The 26,934-nt window shown below is 51.3% G+C and overlaps 9 protein-coding genes across 9 annotated transcripts; 6 read left to right on the top strand and 3 right to left on the bottom strand.

Moving 5' to 3' along the window:
- Positions 1 to 328: 328 nt before the first annotated feature.
- P175DRAFT_0489907 (putative beta-glucosidase) lies at positions 329 to 3,268 on the top strand (the record flags this gene model as incomplete). The annotated part of the gene is made up of 10 exons (XM_040895769.1): positions 329 to 497; positions 585 to 683; positions 737 to 844; positions 902 to 978; positions 1,051 to 1,397; positions 1,448 to 1,516; positions 1,572 to 1,787; positions 1,841 to 2,138; positions 2,188 to 2,426; positions 2,491 to 3,268. 10 exons carry the CDS (start codon positions 329 to 331, stop codon positions 3,266 to 3,268), a joined length of 2,400 nt encoding a protein of 799 aa, XP_040756207.1.
- Positions 3,269 to 3,378: 110 nt separating this feature from the next.
- Positions 3,379 to 5,487, bottom strand: P175DRAFT_0450768 (uncharacterized protein). Its single transcript, XM_040894469.1, has 3 exons — positions 5,434 to 5,487; positions 5,202 to 5,327; positions 3,379 to 5,127 (listed from the first exon to the last, which is right to left on the bottom strand). Exons 1-3 carry the CDS (start codon positions 5,455 to 5,457, stop codon positions 3,565 to 3,567), a joined length of 1,713 nt encoding a protein of 570 aa, XP_040756206.1. The 5' UTR covers positions 5,458 to 5,487; the 3' UTR covers positions 3,379 to 3,564.
- A 1,312-nt stretch (positions 5,488 to 6,799) lies between these two features.
- On the top strand, positions 6,800 to 10,274 carry P175DRAFT_0497918 (GRAM and VASt domain-containing protein). The gene is made up of 2 exons (XM_040896394.1): positions 6,800 to 9,368; positions 9,426 to 10,274. The coding sequence occupies exons 1-2, from the start codon at positions 6,806 to 6,808 to the stop codon at positions 10,148 to 10,150; spliced, it is 3,288 nt and encodes a 1,095-aa protein (XP_040756205.1). The 5' UTR covers positions 6,800 to 6,805; the 3' UTR covers positions 10,151 to 10,274.
- Positions 10,275 to 11,125: 851 nt separating this feature from the next.
- On the bottom strand, positions 11,126 to 13,211 carry P175DRAFT_0528323 (DUF2985 domain-containing protein; the record flags this gene model as incomplete). Its single annotated transcript, XM_040899601.1, has 4 exons — positions 11,126 to 11,877; positions 11,935 to 12,009; positions 12,075 to 12,470; positions 12,554 to 13,211. The coding sequence occupies 4 exons, from the start codon at positions 13,209 to 13,211 to the stop codon at positions 11,126 to 11,128; spliced, it is 1,881 nt and encodes a 626-aa protein (XP_040756204.1).
- Positions 13,212 to 14,736: 1,525 nt separating this feature from the next.
- P175DRAFT_0471296 (uncharacterized protein) lies at positions 14,737 to 16,953 on the top strand. Its single transcript, XM_040895080.1, has 4 exons — positions 14,737 to 15,230; positions 15,511 to 15,817; positions 15,893 to 16,123; positions 16,179 to 16,953. Exons 1-4 carry the CDS (start codon positions 15,025 to 15,027, stop codon positions 16,497 to 16,499), a joined length of 1,065 nt encoding a protein of 354 aa, XP_040756203.1. The 5' UTR covers positions 14,737 to 15,024; the 3' UTR covers positions 16,500 to 16,953.
- A 321-nt stretch (positions 16,954 to 17,274) lies between these two features.
- Positions 17,275 to 19,342, top strand: P175DRAFT_0497914 (GTPase-activating protein GCS1). Its single transcript, XM_040896393.1, has 4 exons — positions 17,275 to 17,516; positions 17,638 to 17,706; positions 17,826 to 18,599; positions 18,688 to 19,342. Exons 1-4 carry the CDS (start codon positions 17,475 to 17,477, stop codon positions 19,066 to 19,068), a joined length of 1,266 nt encoding a protein of 421 aa, XP_040756202.1. The 5' UTR covers positions 17,275 to 17,474; the 3' UTR covers positions 19,069 to 19,342.
- A 226-nt stretch (positions 19,343 to 19,568) lies between these two features.
- P175DRAFT_0506383 (mitochondrial elongation factor MEF2) lies at positions 19,569 to 22,340 on the bottom strand (the record flags this gene model as incomplete). The annotated part of the gene is made up of 2 exons (XM_040898194.1): positions 19,569 to 21,119; positions 21,219 to 22,340. 2 exons carry the CDS (start codon positions 22,338 to 22,340, stop codon positions 19,569 to 19,571), a joined length of 2,673 nt encoding a protein of 890 aa, XP_040756201.1.
- Positions 22,341 to 22,852: 512 nt separating this feature from the next.
- P175DRAFT_0427442 (retromer subunit VPS17) lies at positions 22,853 to 24,735 on the top strand (the record flags this gene model as incomplete). The annotated part of the gene is made up of 3 exons (XM_040893240.1): positions 22,853 to 23,299; positions 23,357 to 23,810; positions 23,870 to 24,735. 3 exons carry the CDS (start codon positions 22,853 to 22,855, stop codon positions 24,733 to 24,735), a joined length of 1,767 nt encoding a protein of 588 aa, XP_040756200.1.
- Positions 24,736 to 25,653: 918 nt separating this feature from the next.
- Positions 25,654 to 26,888, top strand: P175DRAFT_0497912 (putative nucleoside-diphosphate-sugar epimerase; the record flags this gene model as incomplete). Its single annotated transcript, XM_040896392.1, has 3 exons — positions 25,654 to 25,756; positions 25,809 to 26,014; positions 26,087 to 26,888. The coding sequence occupies exons 1-3, from the start codon at positions 25,734 to 25,736 to the stop codon at positions 26,884 to 26,886; spliced, it is 1,029 nt and encodes a 342-aa protein (XP_040756199.1). The 5' UTR covers positions 25,654 to 25,733.
- Between the last annotated feature and the right edge of the window lie 46 nt (positions 26,889 to 26,934).

Raw genomic sequence — 26,934 nt, 5'->3', positions numbered from 1 at the left:
TCTCGCTGGGCAAACGGACGATGTGAGTGCTCTCTCCACCCGAATTGCCAGTTCTGATTTGCCTTATTTTTCCTAATTCCCTTGCTTTTCTTTTCTGACTGCATTAGATTCCTAGACTAGCCCAGTCTGCAGAATCGTGGAATGATTTCCAGTTTCTTATGTACAATCATGGTTGGGAAATAAAAGAAATAAAATGGCTCGGGGGGCCCGGAATTCGGACGGACTTGACTCCATACTTCGCAGAGGATCGCTTCTTTCACGCGGGGACGAGAAGAGACGAGACGAGAAGCGGGAGTAAATAGTGTCCAGACTCTCAAAGACTGTAGTTATGTTGTCTAATCGTTTCTCCCGGGGGCTGGTGTTGCTCTGCGCGGGCTTAACGGCTGCACGGGGTGCATCGCCCGTTTACAAGGACCCCAATGCGTCTATTGAGGATCGCATTTCGGATCTTTTGGGCCGGATGACCGTCGAGGATAAGATGGCTCAATTGATACAAGGTGCGTTGAAACCCCATCTACTAGGATCGTGATTGAGCTGCTAGGTAAGGTTAATTCCAAACGAGAGACTGACTGCTGATCAACTAGGTGATGTCACTAATTGGATGAATGCGGACACGGGAGATTTCAATTACACCGGCCTGGTGGAAAATATGAAGATGAAGGCAGGCATGTTTTACGGTATGGGTGGGTTCTTTGACTAGAAGTATAGCGGCAGTATTGTTGATCGCGCGTTTCAGTCGGATATCCTGTTCCTTGGGACTGGATCGCTACCAATGTCAAGAAAGCTCAGGACTATCTCATTCAAAACACGACTCTCGGTATTCCAGCGCTTGTACAAACTGAAGGTACCGGTGCTTCTCTCAGCCGTTGGGTTGTATAAGCTAATCGTGTGTTTGTCTTAGGGATCCACGGTTTCCTCATAGCCAATGCAACGATCTTCAATTCCCCTATTGCATATGCGTGTTCGTTCAATAGGGATGTGCGTTGACCCAGCCTTTATTATCTTGACCCTTACCAGGAACTTGCGGATAGAGTCTAACATATACTGCAGTTGGTGAACAAGATGGGAAAAATCATCGCCCAGGAAGCTCTTACTCTTGGAGTGAACCAACTCTTCGGCCCGGTTGTTGACTTGGCGCGCGAGTTGCGATATGGCCGCGTAAGAATCCATTACTATACAAGAGAAAAGGCACAGAGATCAGGGCTGACTGCGATGCAGGTTGAGGAGACATTCGGCGAAGACCCGTACCTGGCTGGAGAGATCGGGTATGAATATACCACCGGACTGCAGAGCCTCAATGTCTCCTCTACCGTGAAGCATTTCATTGGATTCAGTGAACCCGAGCAGGGCATCAATACCGGTCCTGTTAAGGGCGGCGAGCGATACCTGCGGACTACGTGGGTAATAATATCGCAGAAGTGAGGGCTGCTGCTAACTGTGACAACAGCTATTTCCCATCTTTCAAGCGGGCAATCGTGGATGCTGGTGCTTGGAGCATCATGAGCGCATATCATTCGTAAGTGGTCCTTATATCGAGCAGAGAAATCAAAAACTTACTGGCTTCATCGCAGGTATGATGGAATTCCCGCCGTAGCAGACTACCATACCCTCACAGAGATCCTTCGTGATGAATGGGGCTATGAGTTCTACGTGATTAGCGATGCGGGTGCCACCGACCGTCTTTGCACTGCCTTCCACCTCTGCGGGAGCTCACCTATTGATATGGAATCAGTCACGCTTCAGACTCTTCCCGCTGGTAACGACGTCGAGATGGGTGGTGGTTCATTGTAAGCTTCACTATCAACCAAAACATATGGTATAATAGCTAATGCACCGACAGCAATTTCCAGAAGATCCCCGAGCTTGTCGAGTCCGGAAAGCTTGATATTGCGGCCGTTAACACGGCCGTCTCCAGAGTTCTCCGCGCCAAGTTCACCATGGGCCTCTTTGAGAACCCATACCCTGGCGCCCCTCATAAAGAGTGGGAAAAGCTCATTCACAGCAAGGAGGCTGTTGACCTGGCCAGGAAACTGGACAAGGAGTCTATTGTTTTGCTAGAGAACCACAACAATGTGCTTCCCTTGAAGAAGACTGGCGATATCGCAGTCATTGGGCCGATGGCTCATGGCTTCATGAACGTAAGTGTTTTCCAACATGGTTAAACCGCCAATGCTAACTTAACAACAGTACGGTGACTATGTGGTCTACCGAAGCCAGTACCGCGGCGTCACTCCTCTAGACGGCATCAAAGCCGCCGTGGGCGAGAAAGCCCGCGTCCACTACGCTCAAGGCTGCGAAAGGTGGAGCAACGACCAGTCAGGGTTCCCTGAAGCCATCGAAGCAGCTAAGAACTCCGATGTTGCTATTGTCGTCGTAGGCACTTGGAGTCGAGACCAACGCGAGCTGTGGATGGGACTTAACGCAACGTATGCTCGTCGTCTCTCTCTCTCTGCCAATTAACCAACTAACGAACAAATTACCGAACAACAGAACAGGCGAACACGTCGACACAAACGACCTCTCCCTAGTCGGCGCGCAAGGCGACCTCGTCAAAGCCATCGCAGCCACGGGCGTGCCCACGATTGTCGTGCTCTCCAGCGGAAAACCCATCTCCGACAGCTGGCTTGCCAACGGCACCACCGCCCTAATCCAGCAATTCTACCCCTCTGAACAAGGCGGCAACGCCCTCGCGGACGTCCTCTTCGGCGACTACAACCCCTCCGGCAAACTCTCCGTCTCATTCCCCCGCTACGTCGGCGACCTCCCCGTCTACTACGACTACCTGAACTCCGGCCGCTCCATTGGCGATTCCGGCTACGAAACAGCAAACGGCACCCTCGTCTTCGGACACCAGTATGTCCTTGGCAACCCGGCCCCCTGGTACCCCTTTGGATACGGAAAGAGTTACTCCGAGTTTGAGTACGGCGGTGTCTCCCTGGACAAGAGCCATGTGTCCGCGAGCGATACCGTGACGGTGAGGGTGGCGGTGACGAATACGCATGCGACACTGGAAGGGACCGAGGTGGTGCAGGTGTATGTGGTGGATGAGATTTCGACCGTGGATGTGCCGAATCGGATGCTGCGGGGGTTCGAAAAGGTGGTTATTCCGCCGGGGAACACAGAGACCGTCCAGGTGCAGGTGAGGGTGCAGGAGTTGGGGCTGTGGAATACGCGCATGAAGTATGTGGTGGAGCCGGGGGCGTTCCAGGTGCTGGTGGGCAGTAGTTCGGCTGATATTCGTGGGAATGCCACCTTTTATGTTCAGTGACTACTTATGTACTCCTTAGGATCTACTAGGTAGGTGCTAGGGGTTGGGGTAGGTTTTTGCTAACCCATACATATGAAAGGATTAGTTGAGGTGGACTATATAAGGCATCCATGCATCACGACATGCTTGGGGCTCGTGTGAGGATTAATTCATTATATATCAAATCAATATCAATCAGAATCTGCAGGATAATACAATACATGTGCGTGTGTGTGTAAATAAAGGCTATAACGCTTTTTTTTTTTGCTTTTGTAGTAAGATATTCAACATAAACCCATCTTAGGCGTCGCCAGCTTTCAAACGTCCGGTTCATTGGATGTGGTGTCCTCTGTGTCTGCCCCGGGATGATTCGTATGAACCGCCGCAGCCGCAGCAGCACCTCCATTGCGCACGCTGCCTTCTCCACCAGATTTACTCTCGCGTCTTGTTTTGGCGCCTTCTTTCAGCTTCTCCCACCGTTCTCGGTATCGACCAAGCACATTTCGGAGCTTTTCATTCTCCCGGCCGACTTTGTCAAGTTCCCTTTCGCCAAGGCGGACCAGCTCCTCGAGCTCTTTGATCCGTTGGTCCTGTTCGATGGACAGACCCGAGAGCACTGGCGCAAGTGGAGAAACGGCGGGTGGAAACAAATGCGGACCAGGGTCTGCGGAGGGCGCGTTCTGGTGGTGCATGGCTCTCAGTGATTGTTGCAGCGCCATCGACGACGACTGTGCATTGACTTCCCACATGTGCAGCCGTTTTGAGAGGGTATCGGATAGGTGTCTGAGGGCTTGGTTCTCCATCTGGAGCTCTTCCATTGTTTTGGGCGATTGGATGCCAGTGAGCTTGTCCCCACCGCGACCTATTTTGCCTTTGCTCGCGGTGAGACTTTGGAGCATCTCTGGGGAGGATGGAGTCTCCCGGGCGTCGACAAAGTCCTCGTCACCGTCATCAAGGCTGTTTCGACGGGCTTCCTTCTCTGCTCGGGTGAGGATGCCTGCGTACGAGACAGTCCCGCCTGTGGTGGGCACGATGTAGAATGATTCCGCGGCACCGCCGGTTCCCATTCCACCAGATCCGCCCGTGGAGTCTCGGATTGCCCGGAGAGCGGCCCGCGAGAAGATTCTGTCGATATCGGGCTCGGCAGAGGACATGGAGCGATCGGAAACAGCAGAATACCGGTCGACTTTCGTATCCGCAGATGACTTGCGAGTTGTGGCGCCCGCTTGGGGGCCATCGGATCCAAGAGGGAGCCCTGCAAATGCCAACGGAGCAGATATCCGGGAAATAAGCCCCTCGAAAGTCGAATAGAACCGTTGGAAGCCCTCATCAGCGGCAGGTTCTCCGCGCGGTTGATGTGCGGTCTCGCCTGGGTTCGCGGGCACGAACTGCTGGGAGGTGATGTCAGTGGGGCTTTCAGCTGGGAGAGACCAGGACTGTTTCTGGGCAGATGCACGGTTTCCACGCTCTCTTTCTCCCGGAGTTTGGGTTCCCCGGAGTCTAGCCTCAGTTGTCCTGATTCTCCCGGGGCTGTCTGTCATCCGCGCCCCCGCCTGCTGCGAGGAGAGCGTAGGCGATGCGGGAGACGCGCGGCGTGGCTGGGCAGGAATCCCTCGTGCGGAAGCGAGATTACTCGCTATCGAGGATGTTTCTCTGGTGGGCAAGCGTGGATTTCCCGATAGCTTCGGAGGCTGTTGCTGGGTATCTGATATCGGCGAGAATGCCTTTGATGCTCCTGATTCCGTGGGTAGTCCTTGAGCGGCCACCGCAGCAGCAGTGGCCGGCGTGACTGAAGTAGAAGGAGGGTGTTCATGTTGAAAGCGGAGAATCTGAGCAAGCTTCTTGTGATGGTGCTCGAGTAGCTGAAGTGTACGCAAGGCCTGCAAGGAAAAGACACCTTAACACCAGGCAAGAAGGCAAGGAAACAGCCACTAAACGACCAAAAAAAACATACCTCACGATCCGTACTACTTTCAGCAATCGTTGCAAATTCTCCTGCGGCCAGGTCATGCTCCTCACTCGCTGCGACTGGATTGGACTTGCGGGTTTCTAGAACGGCATTGCGAGCGTGTGTATGGGCCTGGGTGGTGAAGTTGTCAGTGAATTTATTATTATTATTATTTCTTTTTTTTTTTTTTTTTTTTTTTTTTCAATCCAGGGGGTCTTCCATCGAGCCCAAGGCATACCAAAGTCAGGGGAGCAGCCTCCATGGCTACAGAGTTGAACGAGGTGGATGAAGCTATCCGATTGCGAGGGGTTGCAAGTGACGCCATTCGCTGTGGTGGAAGAAGACCTGGGGGATGTGACGGTAACATTACACGAAGCCCCTAATCCGGCGGTGGAAAAGGACCTAACCAGCGACAAACACAATACCAAAACGGTCACAGCTGGTGTTGGTGCCTGGGACTGGGCCAAATTCCCAGGTGTCTATATGGAACGATGGGATTTATTTATTTATAGAGCAATTTCTACATAATCGGATCGATAAGTATGCTAGAATTAGAATCTCCAAAGAAATAGACATATTCTAGAACCCCCGTTCGTTGCACAGCCAAAAAAAGAAGGGTGGCAGCCCCACTGGAATGGCGCCGCTCCTTCGTATTCGTAGGGGAATCTCTCGATTCTGTATGATGGGAAAAGTTATGGGGTAACTGGAACCTGTTTCCAACTTCATCTCCTCATCCCCTCCCCCTTCGACCATCTCCTCGTTCTTATCTAGAGGCTTTCTCTCGTTTTCTTCCTGTTTCATATTGTAGGAGACATGCTGGCTGTGCGCACAGCTGTCTTTCTCTTTCCCTTCCCCAGGTCAGCTTCGCATTCCATCTCATATTGTTAGCTCCCGCCAAAGACGTCTGCCTATTTGACCTACCGTTCGATCATCTCGCAATCCGACAAACGAGAGAAGAATCTCGCATGTTGCAAAGCGCCACCGTTTGAACATCCGAATAATCGAGCACTACCTCTTTCTCCTTCCTCCTTTCCTATTCCGCCCATCATGGACCGTCAGACCCGGTCGGAGCTTTCTGAGGCTTCCTTCCCATCTGACATGCAGCAGTCCCTCAGCAAATTGAGTCGCGTGAAGACTACCCCTGTAGATATGGAACCGATGGGGAGCTCGGGTCGAAGCAATGGTCCCTTGTCGATCGATTCCACCTCCGATAGACCTAGGTCGCAAGCTGGTGACACCGACTCCACTAAGGCAGGCTCCAGTGGATTGTCGAAGTTGCTTGCTTCTAAACGCAGGCGGAAGGCGCAGAAGGAGACGGATGAGCTAACAGCCAGGTTTGAGTCGGATAACCGAGACAACACTCTCTCCAGGCCACCGACTGGGGGGTCCACTATCTCGTTGTCGCCGGGAGACAACAATAGTCCACCCGACGACGAGGCAATCAACCTTTTAACTGACGATTCTGAACCGGACAGGTAAGAGTTTCCGCTCGTTCGTCTCGAACTAAACCCCGGAATTTTTCTAACATTCGATTTCACAGAACCCCTCCCCTCACGTCGCACGATTCTCACTCTGGCTTCTACACATCCTCATCGCCCTTGATCAAAGCGATGTCGGTAGATGCGGACGACCCCGACGGAGCCCAAGACGATGCACATTCTGCCATCAGCGGTACAACTGGCGCGCCATCCGAGTCCAATCCTGATACAGAAATCCCACGCCCATCGAGTCAACCAGTATCCACCTTGAGTATACCTACAGATCGGAATGGGAAGAAGAGAACCGTCTCCAGAAGCCAGCGCTTTAAAAATGCCTTCAGCTCGGACAAAAAGAATGCCAACCGGGACCGGGCCTCCTCGACATCTGGCGAGAGCTGGAAAAGCACCAGTCGAAGGAGTAGCCTGTCGTCGTCGAAAAAGGCTCCGAATATTACCACCGCACCTCCACCACCGGTTCCCAATATACCCAAGCCGATTCGTACAGACCTGACGGAGGATAAGTCTCGATATTCGCCTGAAGCTCCTCGCGTCCAAACCCCCCCGCACACCGCCGTCCCAGCCCCGCAAGCCATAGTCACCCCACCAACTCCTCAAACTGAACGTCGCATGATTTTCGGCTCTCCAGATGTTACGCAGTCGCCGGAGTCCCTGGAGTCCAAAGACTTGCTTCCTGGCATCGTTGTAAGCCCTTCTGGAAACATGATATCTCATCGTCGCGTCCGCTCTGCTTCTGCCGCAAATCATAAACCAAGCAAGCTGTCTAACTCCATTGCTGCGAGTCCGACTATCGACGAAGCGAAGTCTGCGAAAACACCGTCTGGTACCTCACAGAGTGGCTTCTTTTCCTCCGTCTTTTCTGCAGCGCAGAGCGCAGCATCCACCCTCACCAACAGTCTCAATGCGCCCAAAATTCGTAGCCCTGCCATAGCCGAAACCAAAGAATCAGAAAACCTACCATCCCAGGGTGAGCCCGACGGTTTTGAAACCGCAGCTCCAAGCCAACCAGAAGAAAAGAAACCGTTGGCAGTGGACACTTTGGGTTCCGGAGACTTGAACTTTAGCCATCTTGATATTGCTCTCCCACCGGGTGGGTCCGTGTCGACGCCAGATGGAGTCGTCATCACGAAGCCTGATATGCCAACGGAGAAACGCAGAAGCCCTACTGTCACTCAGCGAGATGAAGAGGCTGCAAGACTCGAGGATAGACGTGCTGCACATGCAGTCACAATGGCATATGAAAAACCGGCTGATATTCCAGTGAGCCCACCTACTGATGACCCCCTTGAAGCACAACCCGGCTTGCCTCTTGCAAGAGAGCCTACTGGTGCGCAGACCCCTCCTGGTGGCAGCGTTCTGGATGGAGAATTTTCAACGAGGCCGTATCGAAGCGGTAGCGTACGAAGTCGGCTGGCCCGACGACGCCACCGAGGTTCTTCTGGGGCCACCACTTCAACAATTGGCGCAATTGGCGCAAGTGCTATCGCTTTAGGTGCTCCAGGTGCTAACGCTAGCATGCCACGACTGACGGGATTCGCCGTGGCCAGCAAAAAGCGCAATAGGGACTTTCATCAGCTATTCCGCAGTGTCCCTGAAGATGATTATCTGATTGAGGATTACAGTTGCGCCCTTCAACGAGAGATCATCCTCGCGGGACGAATCTACATCTCTGAAGGTCATATTTGCTTCTCAAGTAATATCTTAGGTTGGGTCACCACCCTCGTCATCAGTTTCGATGAGATCGTAGCGGTTGAGAAAGAATCAACCGCAATGGTTTTTCCAAATGCGATAGCTATTCAGACTTTGCATGCTCGCCACACTTTCAGGTCTCTCCTCAGTCGCGAGTCGACTTACGACTTGATGGTCAACATCTGGAAGATCAATCACCCCGCCCTCGAGAGCTCTGTGAATGGTACCAGGGTCGCCGATGGCACCGGTGACAAAACCGAGAAAGCTGAGGAGAGCGATGATGAGAGCGAGGAGGAAGAGGACGAGATATACGACGAGGATGAGGAGGAAGATAACGCCGACAGCTTTTTCGACGCTGCACTCGAGAGTGCTCGTGCAAGTGACTTGTCACTGCCCACTAAAGGCCTCCCTCGAGTGGGCTCCGGGCCCATTTCAACAACCCCAGCTCCATCCGGCGCCAACGGTAGTTCCAAAGGCGGCAAGAGTGGTAATTCGGATGGTGACTTCCCGGGCCCAGCAACTCACTCGCCAACTGAGTATACTGAGTCTGGTGCCCAGTATGACAGAGTGGTTAAAGACGAGATAATTCCCGCGCCTCTTGGTAAAGTCTATTCTTGCGTGTTTGGGCCAGCCTCGTCAACGTTCATGCCGAAATTTCTCGTCGACAACCAGAAGTCCGGTGAACTCGATTTCGATGCCGAAAAGACAGGTCTCACAAACGATAATCGAACCAGAAAATATTCGTATATCAAACCCCTGCCTGGCTCCATTGGTCCCCGGCAGACTAAGTGCATCAGCACAGAGCAGTTGGATTTCTTTGATCTAGAGAAGGCGGTCCTCGTGACGCTCAGTACTCAAACTCCCGATGTGCCAAGTGGCAATGTTTTCTGTACCAAGACAAAGTATCTTTTCACATGGGCGGCGAACAATCAGACGCGCTTTCTGATGACATGTACAATCGAGTGGTCGGGAAAGAGTTGGCTGAAAGGTAAACCTTCCAAATGCATTCTCACCTCTTAATTGTAGGGGAACTGACCAGAAGTAGGTCCTATCGAGAAAGGTGCTATGGACGGTCAAACAACGTTTGGAAACGATCTAATTACAGCTATCAAGCTCGCGGTCGCCCCGCGCGGTCGTGCATCCGGTGCCAAAAGCGGCACTAAAGGCAAAGGACGCCGCAAGAAGGGCGAGCTTGTTACCGAAGAGACCTCGGCCACCGTTTCACAGGCAGTTAATGATGCTAGCGCACAGAAGGCTGAATCTTGGGGTGTATTTGGACCACTTCGTCCATTTCTCGGTCCAATATCCAGCATCTTCAACCCTTTGTGGAATGGGAACACAGCCCTTCTGGTTATTGTCGTTCTACTCTTTATGCTCATCTTCCGTGGGCCTTCCAGTCCGCCTGCGATGTCGTATGATATCTCATACCCTGCTTATACCTTGCCTCAGCGTCTAGCAGCTTACGAAGAGATGTGGCGCAGAGAGGAAAGTGAGTTGTGGAACTGGCTAGAAGATAGGGTAGGGCTTGATGGTCTATCTTACCCAGCTGTGCACAAAGCATCCGAGCCCCGAATGCCACAGAAGAGTGGTCGAAGGCCTCAAAGTGAGCGGGATCTGAGAGACACGCTAAGCGAGGAGAACATGTCCGATCGTGAGATGAACCAAGCGATACGAACCACCCGGGAAAGATTAGATGCTCTGGAGAAGATATTGAACAAGCGCAATGTTAAACCTCCCACAGAGACAGAGACTCTTCGCGAGGAACTATAAACGTTTCTCCCAAAAACATAACTCCCGGCATCCTCCCAATGCGGAGAGATCCCACCGTCCCCTCAAATGGGCAACACACATTTACCGAGCCTATATGTCATTCCTTTTTTTTTTTTTTTTTTTTCATTTCTTGATTTCTCCCCAGCGGACCACAGTCGCGCAAGCGCCCTTCCACAACTGTCCAATCCTTTTGTCTTGTTTTTGCCACATTTTCGATAAACATATTGTGCTGCTTTTTCTACGCCTTCTGAGTTTTGTCCAAATCTTTCCCCTCTTCAAAATTCACAAGATCGGATCAGGTTTCTTTTTTTTTTTTTTTTTTTTTGTACAGTGAGCGCCAACAGCCTGCCTATTTGTTTATAAATACCACCACCATTTCCTTGTATATTCAAACACTTCAGACACTTCCAGATTCAAAAACAAACAATGCACCATGTTATGGCAGCATCTTCTGTTCTCTATTTTTCTTTCTTTTCTTTTTTTTTTTTTTTTCCGGCTGAATCTACCTACCAGCCAGCTATCTTGGATGGAGCAACAACCATAGTAATACAAAGTCAAATCTTTCGGCCTCGGCTGTTTAAAATAGGTACTTACTACAGTACATGATCCAGTAGGGAACTGACGACAGCATTCCAAGAATAGAATTAACAAATGAATATCCAAGTAAATTAATAATGGATTGTTTAAAGAAGGCTGTGGACTGGTTTAGAGGATTGTATATGTATAACTATAACTATATCTATGCACATGCAAGAGATGTTCTATATAGTGAATATCAAGGAAAAAATCCAGACGCTAATACATTGAAAAAAAAAAAAAAAAAAATGCAAGAGAAGACACAGGCAAGATCGGGCCGAGGTATCATTGGCATTAATATCCCTTTCTTTATATTATGATGTAACGGAATTAGAGCATCTAGGAGCCATAGTCGGGAAAAAAAAAAAAAAAAAAAATCATTTAAGAACGTCTATTATATCAAGTGCCATCGTCCTGCACATGTGGGAAGGTAGATGTGGAATCAGACTGTGATCCACGTAGCCTCTCGTCTTCCTGCTTCTTCTTCTTCTTCTTCTTTTTCTTTTCTATCTTCTTCATCGCTTCCTTGGTCAATTTTTGTCGGAACATTCGCTCGACCACATCCTTCTTGCGAGTCCTTCGATCGCCGAGAGTGATCAGAACGCCTCCCGATATATTGCAGGTGATTGAAAAGCAGAGGATAACGGTAGTCAAAGCGAACGGACGAACATGGTAGCTGATGGCCCAGGTGCAGGTACCGAGGGCAATCTGAAACAAGGAATGGCAGTCGAGTAGAACGACAATGGCAACAAGCATACGCAATGGAAAGGCACGATGCGTCACGGTTTCGTGCGGCTTGTAAAAAGTATGCGACTTGGCAAGCTTGGTTTGATGATGCATGAGTTTTTGCTGCTGGAGAGGGTTCAGTACACTGAATTCCGGCTCATCCTCTTTGGAGATATCCCCAGCTTCGGGATCGGCATCCACCTCACTTCGCAAGGGAAGGTCGTTCTTGTCTTTTAAATCCGGGAGACGGCGCTTCCGGCGTATCTTCCATGTTAAAAAGGTGTAATGGGCGACGAATATCATGTGATATGTGTCGACTGCGCGGAACGGGGCCAGCCCGTCACCCATGATTGCAAAAAGAGCCACCAAAACGTTGTCAATCACGTTGATCACGTATAATTGCCGACCTCCGATGTTGATCCAGCCTGTATGTACCTGGTTAGTCTGGGGATATATTGTCCCAATGGACAGAGAGACCATACCAATGAGGAAAAGTACCCAAGCAAGCCCAAAAAGTGTAATCAAGGTTGCATATAGGGTCACAAGAAATCCAAGAGCTATCGAACCAAGTATTAGTAGTTGCAAACCCCTCCGGGGAAAAAAAAAACAAATGGTGACATACGTTTTGACACATATTTACCAAACCCTTTCATTGCCCGTTTGAACTTCGAACGACGAGAGTGCAGCATGTGCCTCACATGGTCATTCAGCTGCTCGATATCTTGCTGAGACCAACCATCAAGAGTGATTCCTTCTGGAAGCACGGCGAACCGAGTTTCTCCTTCTTCCAGTACAGACGAGATGCTAGTAAGCGGACGCTCCAGAGCTGGGCGAGGTTCAGGGACTTTTAGTTCGTCACCTTCGCCTTCATCTGTCGTAGTTGTTTCCTCGCGAGAATCAAGTTCCGGGGGAGGTGAGAGGGTGTACGTCTGACTGCGATTGAGAAAGGACCCCAGGTTTGGGATGAATAAGGAATTCTGGACATTAGTTAGGGTTGAGAGAGCAGATACTTCGGGGTCTATAAACATTTTTTTTATTAGTCTCTGATTGATGGTCGGGAAATAATTTGCGTGATTCGTTGATACGGCTGGAGCCACTTACCAATAACATCGAGAACATCAACGATATGAGGGTCATATTCCTGGCCATCCATACCAGGGACAGGCGAAGTGCCGGTAACGGTTATCGCTCGATTTCTCGATAATCGGCTCAGGGCTGCCACACTCGTCCTACGTAAAATGTTCCGATTATCTCTCGGTTGCACCGGAGATGGCGCTGGCCTGAACTGCTCCGAAAATGGCCGGCGGGAACCCCCCGGGTTTTGACCAGGAGACTCCTCCATCAAGGTATGCATTGGCTCTCCAGACTGGATTTGGGTCAGTGCGACTGGGACAGGCGCAGACCAACGTCCCGGTCGGGGTTCGGAATTGCTTCGGCGACGGTTCCCTTCCCACGCCTCATCGTCTTCTTTCGCCGGTGGGAGGGTGGTTGCGACATAGGAAGTACGGAAAACATCTGGATTGAGATTATTTGTGCTTTGGTTAGTTGCAATTTGCCGTCGTTGGGTTTGTGCGGTATACTGGTCAAAGGAAGGTGGACGTTGGAGTCGAATTGTAGGCCGGCGCGACGAGCGCAAGGATGAGGAGCGCTGTCGGGGATGTGATGACGTCGTATCTTGGGCGGGAGGGACGAGAAAGGACGGCCGCTGGGGCTGAGGAAGGTCGTCCTGAGAGCGGCCAGCCGGCTCTATAGGATCCATTGGGATTTGAGGTGATTGAGAGCCGGTGGTTGGGGAAAGGAGACGGGCGACTCGGGCATAGAGAGCAGCGAGGAAGTGGAAAAAGATAGAGATCGGGAGGGAAAGTCAAAGGCTGTTAATAATTGAGGAATAATTATCCCTAATCAAGTCGCACCCTTGACTAAGCCCGCCAAGCAAGTGGCGACTCTTGTTTTAAGAACCCAAGATTGAATGCGATCATAAAGCAGAAAATGGAGGGTGACTGGCGGAGAGAAGAGAAGAAAGAAAGCTGCAGATAAAGGGTCTTGTTTGATAGATGGGGGGGCAGAGTAAGAAAGAAGAAACCCTGGCGCCTAACTTGTTCGTGCTTGTTGTTTGTGGGTATGTTTCCCCGGACAAAAGAAATCCAGATGATCCAGTATGGAGGACGGCGAGAAGAGAAGATTCCATAACAACAGCAGCAGTCAAGCACCCTTCACTACAACTCATCACTTGTAGAGTCTGCATGATCAGGTACATGGACCTACATTCAAATCCTATCCCAAGGAAATGATGCTCTGCCAAAAATCCCATCGGCTGAGCTGTGCTCCCGCTCCAGGATCGCCCCCGGGAGTGTGTGTAATCATTTCTTCCGGAAATATCATCAATTCCATCCCTCTTCCACATCCTCAGTCGGAATCATGTAGTAAAATGAAGCATTTTTTGGAAAAAACAGGAGAAATTCGAAGTGCTGTGCTTGTGAGATGTTCTTTCCGGCAGGAGCAACATCTTGACTGAGCGCTAGTAGTAAATATCCTCTGCGACTCTAAATATTAGAATGCTAGTTAAGAAAGGAGGAGAAAGTGAGGTTTCATACTGTAGACAAATATTTATAAAATGGGAAGGGTTCATCGACTGTAAGAAGATTCCATGATGAGTGGTCGAAGGACAGGAGAAAGAGTCCAAATGAAAGAATCCGAGTCAAGACATCTCACGTGCATATATTATACTCCCTCATGGTAAGATCTCCTACATCTCCCACCAAGATGAGAAGAAAGCACTTGAAGCCTTCACATACACGACAGAGTTTATGGGCCACCATTCTTCGTCCTCTCTCGGATCCTGGTTTCAAATAGCATCAAGTGTACAAAGACAACCTTGGGAACTTCCGGAGGTACTCTCGTGTGTTATATCTCCAGGGCTATAAAAATGGAGAACATAACAACGTAGAATGCGTTCTTTACTACTACGACTACTAAAATCAAGGCTGACTAGAGATAGACTGGTTAGAATATGCTTAGTTGTAGTATGCAGATCAGGGTTTGGCGAGATGCATGGGATCTGCATGATCAGATTGAGGGTAAGAGAGTCCAAACCAGGACCATTGATTGATTCCTGGTTGAGGATGCTATTATATATTATAAATAATATACTCATATAGATATTTCTTCTTCTTCTTCTCTGTATTAACAACAACAACGATCAACAATGGTCGTGGCCCTGCTTAGTCATCCCCGCCATTTTCTCGCTCCTTCTCCTTTCTCACAGCGTCAACTTTCCCTTCCTTCCTCTTTCAAGGCAAATCGTCATCTCGTTCAACTCAGATTTCCCTGTCAATTCTCTTTCGTATCTAGGGCACCAAGCTACCCTTTTCCTCTCTCCCTCCCTTCCTCCCCCCCTCTTCAAGTCTTTCCCATCCCAGGTCAACCTCCTACCCAGGATCTACCTCAAGATTACAGGCAGCCTCCAGCTCTCCTGAGTCCTTCACACACCACACAAACCCGGTCAGCTTCATTGCGATTTCTCCGTCCAACCCCCCTTCAAATCTCGACCTTTTGTGTCCTCAGCCATCAAGATGTCTTCTGCCGTCGACAACACCACTACCGACAACCTGGCCTCTACCACTCCTGCCACCGAGGCCCCTAACGGCACTGCCCCCGCTGCCAGCTCAACTGATGCTGCTGCTGCCAGTGCCGATGAAGGACGTCGGTTGTACATTGGGAACCTCGCATATGCGACCACTGAGGGGGAGCTCAAGGAGTTCTTCACGAACTACAAGATGTGAGTACTGCCCTCGCTTACTCTGCCAACCTGCTTGGTTGCTCAAGCTCGTGCTGTTTGTTGGGTTCCGCCCGCATGATGCCGCGTTGCAAGTTGCTCCTGAGCTTTATCACTACCAACCCCCAAAACATCTGTCATCCCTTTAATTTTTAATTTTTTTTTTCTTTTTTTTTTTTTTCTTTTTTGACTATTTATTTATTTTTTATCTTCCCCTTTTATATGCTGTACTGCGTTAAGAGGATCACTAGCTTGGCCTGATTCTGACTCATCATCCTTCTAGTGAGAGCGTCTCCATCCCTGTGAACCCTCGCACTAGCCGTCCCGTTGGCTATGCTTTCGTGGACCTTGCCACCGCAATTGAGGCTACTGCCGCTATTGAAGAGCTTTCTGGAAAGGAGATTCTCCAACGCAAGGTCTCTGTCCAGCTCGCCCGCAAGCCTGAGCCTGCCGAAGCCAAGGCCGAGGGGGCTACAAGTGGCGGTGAAGGCGCTAGCGGCAATGAGGGCCGCAAGCGAGCAGGTGGACGTGCTCGTGGCCGCGGTCGTGGTCGCGGCCGTGTAGGTCGTGGTACACGCGGAGGCCGCTCGGTATGTTCTCGCGGGTCTATTATTTTGATTCTCGTTTTGTTTTTGCCTCCTCGCTAATCTTGGTCGTTGTGCTAGACCCAGGCTCAACCCACCCAAGCTGCTGAGCCTACTGCCGCTGCTGAAGAGACGACTGCTCTGACTGAGGTCACCAATCAAAACGACGTCGTTCCTACCACCGAGGCCGGCAAGGCGGCTGGCAAGCCCCGTGCTCGTCCCCAGAAGCAGCGTGGCCCCCCCGAGGATGGCATTCCTTCCAAGACCAAGGTCATGGTCGCCAACCTGCCATACGATCTGAGTGAGGAGAAGGTTAGTACCGCGAAGACCCTAATTCTACAACCTCAGACCGCTGATCCCCACCTAGCTCAAGGAAATCTTTACCGACTACCAGCCCGTTTCCGCCAAGATTGCCCTGCGCCCTATCCCTCGCTTCATGATTAAGAAGCTCCAGGCCCGCAACGAGCCCCGCAAGGGCCGTGGCTTTGGTTTCGTTACCCTTGGCTCCGAGCAGCTCCAGGAGAAGGCTGTGCAGGAAATGAACGGAAAGGAGATTGAAGGTCGTGAGATTGCTGTCAAAGTGGCCATTGACAGCCCCGGCAAGGAAGACGATGCCCTTGTTGGTGAGGAGTCCAAGGAGGGTGTCGAGGCTCCTGCTCAAGAGAACACTGCTCCCACCACTGACTAAATAATGACAATGTCAACCCCATCCTGAACAAGTACAGTCCCGACAGGACGTAAGCTACAGAAATTTTGCTTGACAATGTCGCAATCGGAAAACTGTCTTGAGGATGGACTATCTCCACGGTAGGCGTCGCCCGGATGTGTTACTATGAGATAAAAAACAACCCCTCCCCCCCCCCCTTTAAAACAGAAAAAAAAACCGCCAAAAAAATTTATGAATACTATTCCTGTCCGGCCTGGTCCTAGGGGATAAGATAACGCGAGGATGAAGCATTCTTTTACTTTGTTTTATATACGGATTGCCAGACGGAGTTCGTATTTGAGAGGAAGGAAAAACGGTGTAATGAGGGTGGAGTGATGGACACGTTGACCTTTTAACGAATCTTGCCTTTCTGCTATACTGTATCTTAGCTACTATTTAGCTTACGATTAGCCGCAAGGCTGGCCTTGTCGCCGAGTTGATTGTTTGGATTGTAGTGTATCGTAGCCAGTACAAGTACAGACAAGTACAGACAAGTACAGACAAGTATACCCAAATACACATAAGTATGCACAAGCAGAGAAAAGTACACACAAGTACACACAAGTACAGGAAAAAACAAAAAAAAAGGGACAACTCCGCAATATTCAATCAAAGTAGAGCCAGGGGACAAAACATGTGGTGGAACTACTAGTAAAAAGCACGCACACTATCTTGGCTGCGACAACCCCCCCCATTCCCTGTCTCAACCAACCTCGTCTTCGTCTTTTCTCTCTCTTCACCCTTCTCACTCATCTCACATTTGCCGGGATTTCACCCCTCTCTCCATTTGGAACTGCATGAATCTTCTCCTGAAGGGGGAATTCCATTTCCAGAACTTACCCGGGCACAGACTCCGCACTCTGTGGGCTTGAGGGGTGGAGGACAACTGTCGCCGGTTCTCTACCTTCTCTCTTACAATCCCTCTCCAGATTATCCCCTCAGTAACTCCTGTTCGTCATGTCTCGCCTATGGGAGGTAGACCCGGAGACGAAGGCCAAGGTATATCACCGCTTTTCTTGCCTTCTGGGCGGAATCATCACCCCCTACCTTACCTTACCTACCCCCCCCCCCAGGTCTACGTGGCTAACATTATATGCTCTGTCTCCTCCTGCCAATATAGCTCCTTCAATACTCCAAAGTAAATGGAAATGACCGATGTTGCGATTGCGGCGCTCCATCCCCTCAATGGGTATGTACTATCATCCATCTTATTCTCTCGGTTCACTCTGTTTTCCCCCTCTACCGCACACCACCCCCAAAATGAACCTCAGGACAACTAACTAAAAGCTACCTCTAATAATCATCCAGGCCTCCCCTAAGTTTGGAACCTTCATCTGCCTAAACTGCGCCGGCACCCACCGCGGCCTGGGCGTCCACATCTCCTTCGTCCGTTCGATAACCATGGACGCCTTCAAAAACTCCGAAACACACCGGATGGAACTTGGAGGCAACGACCCCTGGAAGGAATTCTTCGACTCCCACCCCATTACACAATCTGAGGGCCGCACGTTCGAGGACTCAACGATCAAGGAGCGCTACGAGGGAGAGGTTGGCGAGGAATGGAAGGAGAGACTTTCTGCGAAGGTCGAGGGGAGGGAATACGTACCGGGGCACCAGCAATCCACGAGGCAGAAGAAGCCGGCTGTTGAGCTCGGGCTAGCGAGGAGTGGTTCGCGGTCGAGTACACCGGGTATGGGCGCTGGTTTTCAGGGTGGACGGGGATCTCCCGCTGCGGCTGCTAGTTTGCAAGAAGGACCTGGCGGTGTTGAGGGCGCAGGCGGAAGAAAAGTCCGAAATGAGGCGTACTTTGCGAAATTGGGATCCGAGAATTCGACGCGCTCGGAGAGTCTGCCGCCCTCGCAGGGAGGTAAGTTTACCGGATTTGGTGGTGGGCTGCCACCGTCTATGGCGACGGGGAGGTCAGCGCAGCAATCATCAGGGAACGGAGCTATCCCTGGTTTCGATGATTTTCAGAAAGATCCAATGGCGGCGTTGACGAAAGGGTTTGGGTGGTTCACGACGGCTGTAGGAAAGGGCGCGAAGACCATGAATGAATCTTATATCCAGCCTACCGCCAAGTCGGTACGTCTTCTTCTTCTTCTTCCTTCTCTCCCTCCTTACACCCATCAAACCCAAGAGGACCAGAACTGACCCAATGCAATGTGAACAGATAGCGGAATCTGACTTCGCAGCCCAAGCCCGTGTCCACGCCAGCCAGCTCGGTCAAAATATCCAAGTCGGCGCGCGTGGCGCCGCAGACTCCTTCCAGCGTTTCGTTGAGGGACCCGAAAACTCCGGTGCGGGTCGAGGGTCCCGCAATGTAGAACCCGAGCATAAGGATTTCTGGGACGATTTCTCGACCATCGGGTCTCAGGAGAACCAGAGGATGAATGCCCCGAGGTCTGGAGCTATTGGGACAGCGGCGATGAAACCTAGTCCTACTGGTACGGCTGCGACCACGACCACAGGGGTATCTGGGAGTGACGGGACGCCTCCGCCTGCGTCGAAGAAGAGTCAGGAAGATGGCGGGGGGTGGGATGATAATTGGTAGGGTATATACATAGGCGAGGGTGGTCCAGTTAGGGTTGGGGGATAGTCAATACGGTCGGTCCTTGTCTTGTAGTCAGACTCTGTCACTGTCACTGTCATAGTGCGAGACTGATTCTTGGACTGCTAGGAATATATCAATGGTCCAGTCTTGTTCATCTAATCGATGAATGATTGCATACATGTTGGGGAAGCTTTTTATTTTCTTCAGATATATAATTAATTTTATTTATATTTTCCTTGTAAGGTACCAACAAGTGAGACGTTGATGCAGAAAATATATATATATATATACATCGTCTATCCGATACACATATCATCTAGATATCCTATCAAATCCAACCATACCCCCATATTATATATCCTTTATATCATTTTTATAACTAGTTAGTTCAGTTAGTTAACTAGTTATTATATCTTACATAGCACAGTATGGTACAGTAAACCAACTCAAGGCACCGAAGAGAAAGCAAGCTAGCTACACTACTACGTCCCGAATCGAATCTAATACCCACCCCTCAACTCGGCCAGCACGCTCTTCTGTCTCGGCGCACTCATCTTCTCAAACCGATCCACACTCATCACAAACGTGCCCCGACCCGCACTCAGACTCCGCAGGTGCTTCAAGTACCCGACCATCTCCTTGAGCGGGACCTTGGCGGTGATTGTGCGCGGACGGTGCGCGGAGTCGGGAAGCGAGGCATCCACGGTGGATGGGGACTGGAAGGGATCTGGGGGCGCGTAGACTTTGGTTGGGTCGATTGCGGGGAGGTCTTCTAGCGGGTGGGGAGAGGAAGAGGAAGAGGAAGAGGAAGAGGAGGAAGTGAGGTCTGTGGTGGGGAGGGGCAGGTCTTCATCTAGAGAGAGGATATGGCCGCCGCGCGAGGAGGAGATGTCGTGGACGACGGCGCCGAGGCTGGCTTCGTCGACGCTGATGACGACGTGCATCACTGGTTCCATGAGGCAGGTTCCGTTTGCGGTGGGGCAGGAGAGGAGATCGCGGAGGGCGGTGGAGGTTGCGAGGCGTGCGGCGGCGGAGAGCGCGGAGGGCGTGGTGTCGCTGCCGAAGATGTGGGCGGCTGGGTCGATGGTCAGAGTGACCCGGGTGCTGTGCATAGGGAAGGTGAATTGCGGGCCGCGCGCGAGGGCTGCGAGACATCCGTTTTGGAGGGCTGTGCGGAGGAGGTCGACGTCGAGGCCTGGAGGAAGGAGGGGGCTTTCTTCAAGGCCGCGTTTGTTGGTTTCTACTTGTAATTCGGGGGCGAGGATGACAATTTGGTTGCCGTGTGAGAGTTTGAAGGACAGGGCGGCGGCATTGTCGACTGGAGGAGGCGAGGTGTCCGGGTCGAAGACTTCCACGGTTGCCGTGCAGCCAGCCTTGCCTTTGCGGCCGGCGATTTCTTTGTCGAAGATCTTGGTAACGGGTCCCGATGAGCCAAGTGGGCATTCGCGATATCCGATCTCGATGCGTCCCATGGAGGCTTTGGCTTTGAGGTCGTGGATGAGGCGGTCTCGGGCGATTTCAAGGTGAAGTTCTCCCATTCCACTGAGCAATGTCTGTCCGGAGTCCTCGTCAACGCTCACATGGAGGCTCGGGTCTTCCCTAAGGAGAAGCCCTAATGCCTCTTGCATTTTCTTCTCCTCACTGAGGCTGTGTGGCTCCACACTGGCAAAGAAAACCGGAGGAGGGACGTTGATAGGCCGTAGCTGGAGCGTGTTAAGAGGCTCTGGAGGCGTTGGCCGGTTACCGGAGCATGCTACCAGTGTATCTCCAGTTCGGGTGTGTTTCAGGCCAACCACAACTCCGATCTGGCCTTCGGGAATAGAATCCACTTCCACCGCATCGTTGGCATACATTTTGAGCAGCCGAGGGGCGCGCTCAGAGACGTTTAGGTTGGTATTGAACAAGAGGCTGTTTCGATCCAGGGATCCGGAGTACACCCGAACGTATACCAGAACTCCTCTTTTGGCATCGTTGACGACTTTGAAGGCAAGGGCACAGCCATGGAGCTGTTCAATCGCTTTGCGACTATCGGCTACCACCGCGGACTTTTTCTTTTGCTTGCCCTTGGGTGTCGACTTTTCCTTCTGTTCCACAAGTAGATCGCCAGAGAGGAGGCGACGAAGACTTCCTCTGACACCCCCAATGCTCACCTCGGGATCAGGGGTCTCGGGAGGGCTTGGTAGGAGGTTGACGACACCGTCGAGCAATGGCTGAACGCCGATGTTGCGGAAGCTAGCCCCAGCAAAGACAGGTATGATTTTCCTTCCTACTCCCTCCAATAAACACCGACGTACGCTCTCCAATATGTCATTGGGAGACACCAAAAGGTGGTCCTCTTCACACTCGAGGAACTTTTCCACCATGGTCTCGTCATGCTCACTTAATAGCTCTACCAAGGCTACCCGCGCTCGTCGAAGCTCTTGTGCAAGGTGACCTTCAGCCTCGTCTAACTGGTGAAGGGAAAAGCTTTTCAAGGATTTGCCATCCCCATCTTCCCACCGAAGGCCCTGGAGATTTATAGCGTCTGCAACGCCGAGGAACCGTCCGTTTCCTCCCTCAAACCATGGAATTTGGCACACTGCGGGCCATCCGCCAAGCCGCGAGGCAACTTCTCGCACCGTCCGTCCAAAAGCCGCACCGTCTCTGTCCAATTTGTTCACATAAACAATCCTAGGGATATTGTACGTGCTTGCTTGGCGCCAAACCTGCTCTGTTTGAGCTTCCACTCCGGCGACACCGTCTAAGATACACACCGCACCGTCTAAGATGCGCAAAGATCTGAGGACTTCAAATGTGAAGTCCGCATGACCAGGAGTATCAATCAAGTTGATCAGATGTCGCGATGCAGATTTAGGTGACGCTTGTTCAGCCTGAGCAACGTTACTTTCCCCGGGTGGCCAGTAAAATGTAATAGCAGCGGACTGGATGGTGATTCCCCTAGCTCGCTCCGCAGGAAGAAAGTCCGTAACAGTCGAGCCCTCATCTACATCCCCTAACCGTCTCGTAAACCCGCTATAATAGAGCATACGCTCAGTGGTGGTCGTTTTCCCCGCATCGATATGTGCGATAATTCCGATGTTGCGAGTTCGATCGAGGTTCTCCTGCAACCGCGCCGCGCACGTCGAGAATCGGGGTAGCTTGGGTAAACAAGTTCGCTCGGAACGGGAGGCCGGATATAGAGCAAATTTCGAGCAACCGAGAGCGGAATGGCTGGATTGTAGAGCACTGGGCCGGTGGGTGCGGGCGCCGCGCAAGAACAGAGCTGAGACCATCTCGACTCGAGAAGACTATGTGCAGGTGAAAGCTAATTGTCGCACAACCATACCGCCTCTGCCAGACCCCGTATGGAAGAGACAGCAGCTTCAATGCGATGTTTCGTGAATCAGAGGGGCTGCAATCCGCAAGAACCAAAAGTGAGGTTCTCAAGACGCCAGGCCAGGGCTCCGGATGCCGGGCGGAGAGCTCTGGATGCCTGGGCAATCAGGCACCCCACAGGCAGCAACGACGTAACCTTCGGCTGTCTGGGAATCTCCACCGTCTTGCTTTCTCCCCCCCTCTCTATCTCCCTCGCGATCACCTACTCCATCCCTTTCTGCAGCCTCGAAGAATTGATTTCGGAGGGCCTACTTGTAAGTGGAATTGAACCTCCTTCACGGGCTGCTGCCAAAGTTTCGATGCTGATGATTACCCCTCGCATTCCCCTGCAGACGTGGCCCCAGCGGAGGCTTACATAGTAACCTTGTATCCTGCCCATTGCGCACACAGCACACCTCTTACAACGGAGATGGACTACTCCAGCCTATCGCAAGACCCCGAACATCCAGCGGGGACCTCCCCTTGGGCTTCGCCTCGAACTACTGAAGCAACCTACCCTTCCTCGAGTACCAGCGACATCCCATCTTCTCCGCTACCCCCGCAACCCCAGTCTCCCTACGATGGCGATGGGGATTCGCAGCCAACTGAGGCGCATTCCTCGAGAGCATCTGGTGAGGCTGAAGTCGGTGGCCCAAGTTTGTCGGAGCAAGTCCAGAATACACATATAGGTGAACCCAGCTATCCTGGGGAACAAGCTCTCCCGGCGGGCCACCCCCGATCCCAGCTCCCTGCGCGGTACCAAACTGGGGCCCGACAGAATGCCAAGCAGCCGGCTCCAGTGTACAAGATCCAAGCAAAGATTACTGCATTGGAAAGAACAGGCAAAAAGGATCCCATTCTTCGCTTTGATGTTCATGTGAGCGTACCTGTTTTTGTCCTTTTCGATTTCTCAATCGCTGACTGTAAGAACTAGACCAATATTCCTAAATTTAGGACTACCCAGTATCGCGATGTTAGGCGGACTCATTCGGAGTTTGTCAAGCTCGCGGATCATCTCATGTCGGCTAACCCCGAGGCCCTTGTCCCTGCTGTGCCCCCCCCCTTGACACCAGCCGGAGCCGGCACCGAAGAGGATGAATTTAGGGTGAAGGCGTCGATGCAGCGATGGTTGAATTGCATCCTAAGCAATGACGTGTTGATCCTGGACGATGAGATAACCCTCTTCGTCGAGAGCGATTTTGGCTATAGCCCCGTTGTGAGGATGAAGCAACCTGCGACGGGAGTCCGAAGGAAGGTTTTGAAGCAGTTCGCACCACCTCCTGATGACACCCCTGAGCTGCAAAATGCACGCCCTGTTGTCAAAATGTTTTATCTCGGAACAATGGATGCGAGCCACAAGGTTGACCGTGTGGTTAAGGCGCGACGAGGTATGTTTCCAGTCTATTTCTTTTTCAACAACCACATTCTAAACCAGCGAAACTTTCAGGTGTTGGCCTCGCAGAGTCCGACTTTGGTGTGAAGTTGGGACAGATGCATGTTCAAGAGACGCATCCAGGGTTAGCAAACGCCTATCGGAAACTTGGAAAAGTTATACAGAATGTGGGGGATTATCATGCAGTCCAGGCCACTGCCGAGGCCACCACCCTCGGAGACCCACTCAGCTACCACTCATCGGACGCCTTTATTGTGAAGGAGACTCTCACCAACCGTCACATTCTTCTTCGAGATCTACTCCAGGCCCAGCAGGTTACTCGTAGCAAGCGAGCCGCCGCCGACCGACTGAAAGTTAGCAGCTCTGTCCGTTCGGATAAGGTAGATGAGGCCATCAATGCTTTGGACGAGGCACAGAGCCACGAAGACTATCTCACAAAGAAGACACAGAGAGTTACCTCTAACCTTCTCATGGAAAAGCGCCGGTGGTTTGAACGGACTTCCAGCGACCTCTGGACGAGCCTACGTGAATATACCTTGCGTCAGATTGAATCTGAGCGAAGGACTCTCGCCACGCTGGAGAGCGTGCGACCGGATATCCGCTCGATCGATGCCTCTGGAGGACTGAGCCGATTGGGTCGTGAAGCCCACCCAACTGTACGCCGCCCAAATCTTGGATCGAGCCAGGGACCTAAAGGAGACGCGTGGAGCGGAATACCTCGTCGTAGCGACAGTATTGGTCGCAGCATGAGTGGTAGCTTCGTTGCACCTACGCCTGAGGAGGAAGAGGAAGTGAATGGACAAGGAGCCAAGGGACGTTTACGCTCGCCCAGTGGCGTCGGTTCGATTGCCGAAGAGGACGATGAGGACCGACTTGACGCCCGAAATGCCGCAAGCCGGCTCGCCACCAGCACTTTCTAGGTATTTTCCCATTGTTATCATCTCTCGTTTGCTTGATTTGTAAATTATGGGCATGCTTTCTCTAAGAGATTCCCCTACGACGATGAATTTCCCAATGGAGTCTTTTGCAGCTCTCCACCAGAAGCAGGTCTCTTTGGCCCACGAAATTATTGCCCCCTTAACCCCGATATCGCTCTTATGATGCGACAAGTTACCTATGCTTCTGTTGACTTTCCAGCGAAATGTTCTACGACTCTGTATTTTTGTTCTGCTTCCTTGTGTGCGTGGTCATATGACATGATTTACTAGAGTACTGGACTCTCGGGCTGCACGTCCTTCGCATCGAGAGGAAATTGATCCTGTGGATTTAATATCAAAATACCCATTTAGCTCTGAAAAGTGCTTTACATGCTTCTTCTTTTCCTTTTCTTTTTGGACCAGAGTACCAACTCAATGTGAATATTCGCGTATCACCAGGCCTGTACCTTTCTTCTCCAGCTTCCTCTCCAGCTTCTTGGACAGGGAAGGAAATCTTTGCGTTGAACTACATTGTTCAGGGTCCTGCTTTGATTCACGTTCTAGGGCTATTATTAATTATAAGCTATAGTTAGTTAGTTAATATGGTTAAATCCAATTCCACACACAATCAATCGTAACTTGGTTAGGTGTTGTCCGTATGTCTCTTCCTACCAAAAGAAATGACCTGCTATGTCAAATTCCCTAAGCTGAAGTAAAAAGCACTTTCCGGTATATATTGGCCTTTACTCTACGGCTTCAATTTCCGTATGTTACAAACAGGAAGAAGTGTCTACCCCGCTCTTCATTTCCGCGTCAGTTTGGCCACTCATTGATTTCAAAGCATCCAATGATGAGGTAAGAATCCCCGAGCTCCCATACTTATACTGTGGAAGATTCTCGTGGTGAAATGCGGGCAGTTCCCGGGTATATACTCCAGCAGCCGCCACTTGGTTACCTTGACTTCCTTCTACTATTTGAGAAAGCAAAGCAACACATCCGAAATGGCGCCCCCAAAGGTCTTACTGTAGGTTATTTATCCCCCCCCAAAGATAGATGTGGCACTCATTATTTCCCAGCACCGGAGCTACAGGATACATTGGTGGAGATGTGTTTTACGCCGTGACCCAGGCACATCCTGACTGGCAAATTTCGGTCCTGGTCCGTAATAAGGAAAAAGGAGCTCAGATTGCGAGTAAATACCCGAAAGTGAGAGTTGTATACGGAGATTTGGACTCAGCCGGCATCATTGAGGAGGAAGTGAAGAATGCGGATATTGTTTACCGTGAGTAACCCCCGCCGTTTTATAGGTGATTTTGATCTGAAGGGGTGGAGTGATTGACTGAGTGGATTTAAGACTGCGCCGACTGTGACCATGTCGCGTCTGCTGCTGCGATTGCCAAGGGTGCTGCCCACCACACGCCAGGGAATCCTCTGTGGATCATTCACACCTCTGGGACTGGTATCTTGACTGTAGAGGACTTTCGTACAAACACCTGGGGCTTGGAACGAGTCAAGCAGTATGATGACTGGGATGGCGTCGATGAGCTTATGAATCTCCCCGACGACTCGCTGCATCGCAATGTGGACAAGATCATCATCGGAGCCGGACAACGGCCACCAAACTGCGTGAAGACGGCAGTCGTGTGTCCGCCTACAATCTACGGTCCTGGCCGAGGACCCGGAAACCAGAAAAGCCTGCAAGCGTACTGGCTGGCAGCTGCTGTTTTGAAGAGAAAAAAGGGGATTTTAATCGGTCCAGGTAAAAACATCTGGCACCAGGTTCATGTTCAGGACTTGACCGACCTCTACCTTCGCTTGGGAGACGCAGCTGTAGCTGGTGGCGGTAAGGCCACTTGGAACGAGAAAGGCTATTATCTAGCAGAGAACGGGCCTTTCGTCTGGGGGGATATCCAGCGGGCAGTGGCTCAAACGGCATACGAGAAGAAGTTGATTCCCTCTCCTGTCGTGGAGGAGTTGAGCGATGCGCAGGTGTTGGAGATCAACCAGTTTGGGTTGTATGCTTGGGGGAGTAGCTCAAGGGGCTTCTCTTACCGGGGCAAGAACCTCTTGGGATGGAGTCCGAATAAACCGAGCTTGATAGAGTTGATTCCGTCTATCGTTGATCTTGAGGCGAAGGATTTGGGACTGGCATGATGATGAATGAATAGTGATGAAAAAACCCCAAATTAGTAGCGGAATAAT

This window comes from Aspergillus ochraceoroseus (assembly GCF_002846915.1).
Source record: "Aspergillus ochraceoroseus IBT 24754 chromosome Unknown P175scaffold_1, whole genome shotgun sequence".
NCBI lineage: Eukaryota > Fungi > Ascomycota > Eurotiomycetes > Eurotiales > Aspergillaceae > Aspergillus > Aspergillus ochraceoroseus.
The sequence above is the reverse complement of the archived record's forward strand: the minus strand, read 5'-3'. Positions and strand labels throughout refer to the sequence as shown.

What these genes read in the sequence shown, in the direction of transcription:
- P175DRAFT_0471296 (XM_040895080.1), top strand. Translation starts at nt 15,025, where the DNA reads ATGTCTTCTGCCGTCGACAACACCACTACCGACAACCTGGCCTCTACC. An exon ending in GTACACGCGGAGGCCGCTCG is followed by an intron (nt 15,818 to 15,892) that starts GTATGTTCTCGC and finishes TCGTTGTGCTAG; the next exon opens with ACCCAGGCTCAACCCACCCA. An exon ending in ACGATCTGAGTGAGGAGAAG is followed by an intron (nt 16,124 to 16,178) that starts GTTAGTACCGCG and finishes ATCCCCACCTAG; the next exon opens with CTCAAGGAAATCTTTACCGA.
- P175DRAFT_0497914 (XM_040896393.1), top strand. Translation starts at nt 17,475, where the DNA reads ATGTCTCGCCTATGGGAGGTAGACCCGGAGACGAAGGCCAAG. An exon ending in GCGCTCCATCCCCTCAATGG is followed by an intron (nt 17,707 to 17,825) that starts GTATGTACTATC and finishes ATAATCATCCAG; the next exon opens with GCCTCCCCTAAGTTTGGAAC. An exon ending in TCCAGCCTACCGCCAAGTCG is followed by an intron (nt 18,600 to 18,687) that starts GTACGTCTTCTT and finishes CAATGTGAACAG; the next exon opens with ATAGCGGAATCTGACTTCGC.
- P175DRAFT_0497918 (XM_040896394.1), top strand. Translation starts at nt 6,806, where the DNA reads ATGTCGGTAGATGCGGACGACCCCGACGGAGCCCAAGACGATGCACAT. An exon ending in GGGAAAGAGTTGGCTGAAAG is followed by an intron (nt 9,369 to 9,425) that starts GTAAACCTTCCA and finishes GACCAGAAGTAG; the next exon opens with GTCCTATCGAGAAAGGTGCT.
- P175DRAFT_0450768 (XM_040894469.1), bottom strand. Translation starts at nt 5,457, where the DNA reads ATGGAGGCTGCTCCCCTGACTTTG. An exon ending in AGGCTGCTCCCCTGACTTTG is followed by an intron (nt 5,328 to 5,433) that starts GTATGCCTTGGG and finishes TTCACCACCCAG; the next exon opens with GCCCATACACACGCTCGCAA. An exon ending in AAAGTAGTACGGATCGTGAG is followed by an intron (nt 5,128 to 5,201) that starts GTATGTTTTTTT and finishes TTTTCCTTGCAG; the next exon opens with GCCTTGCGTACACTTCAGCT.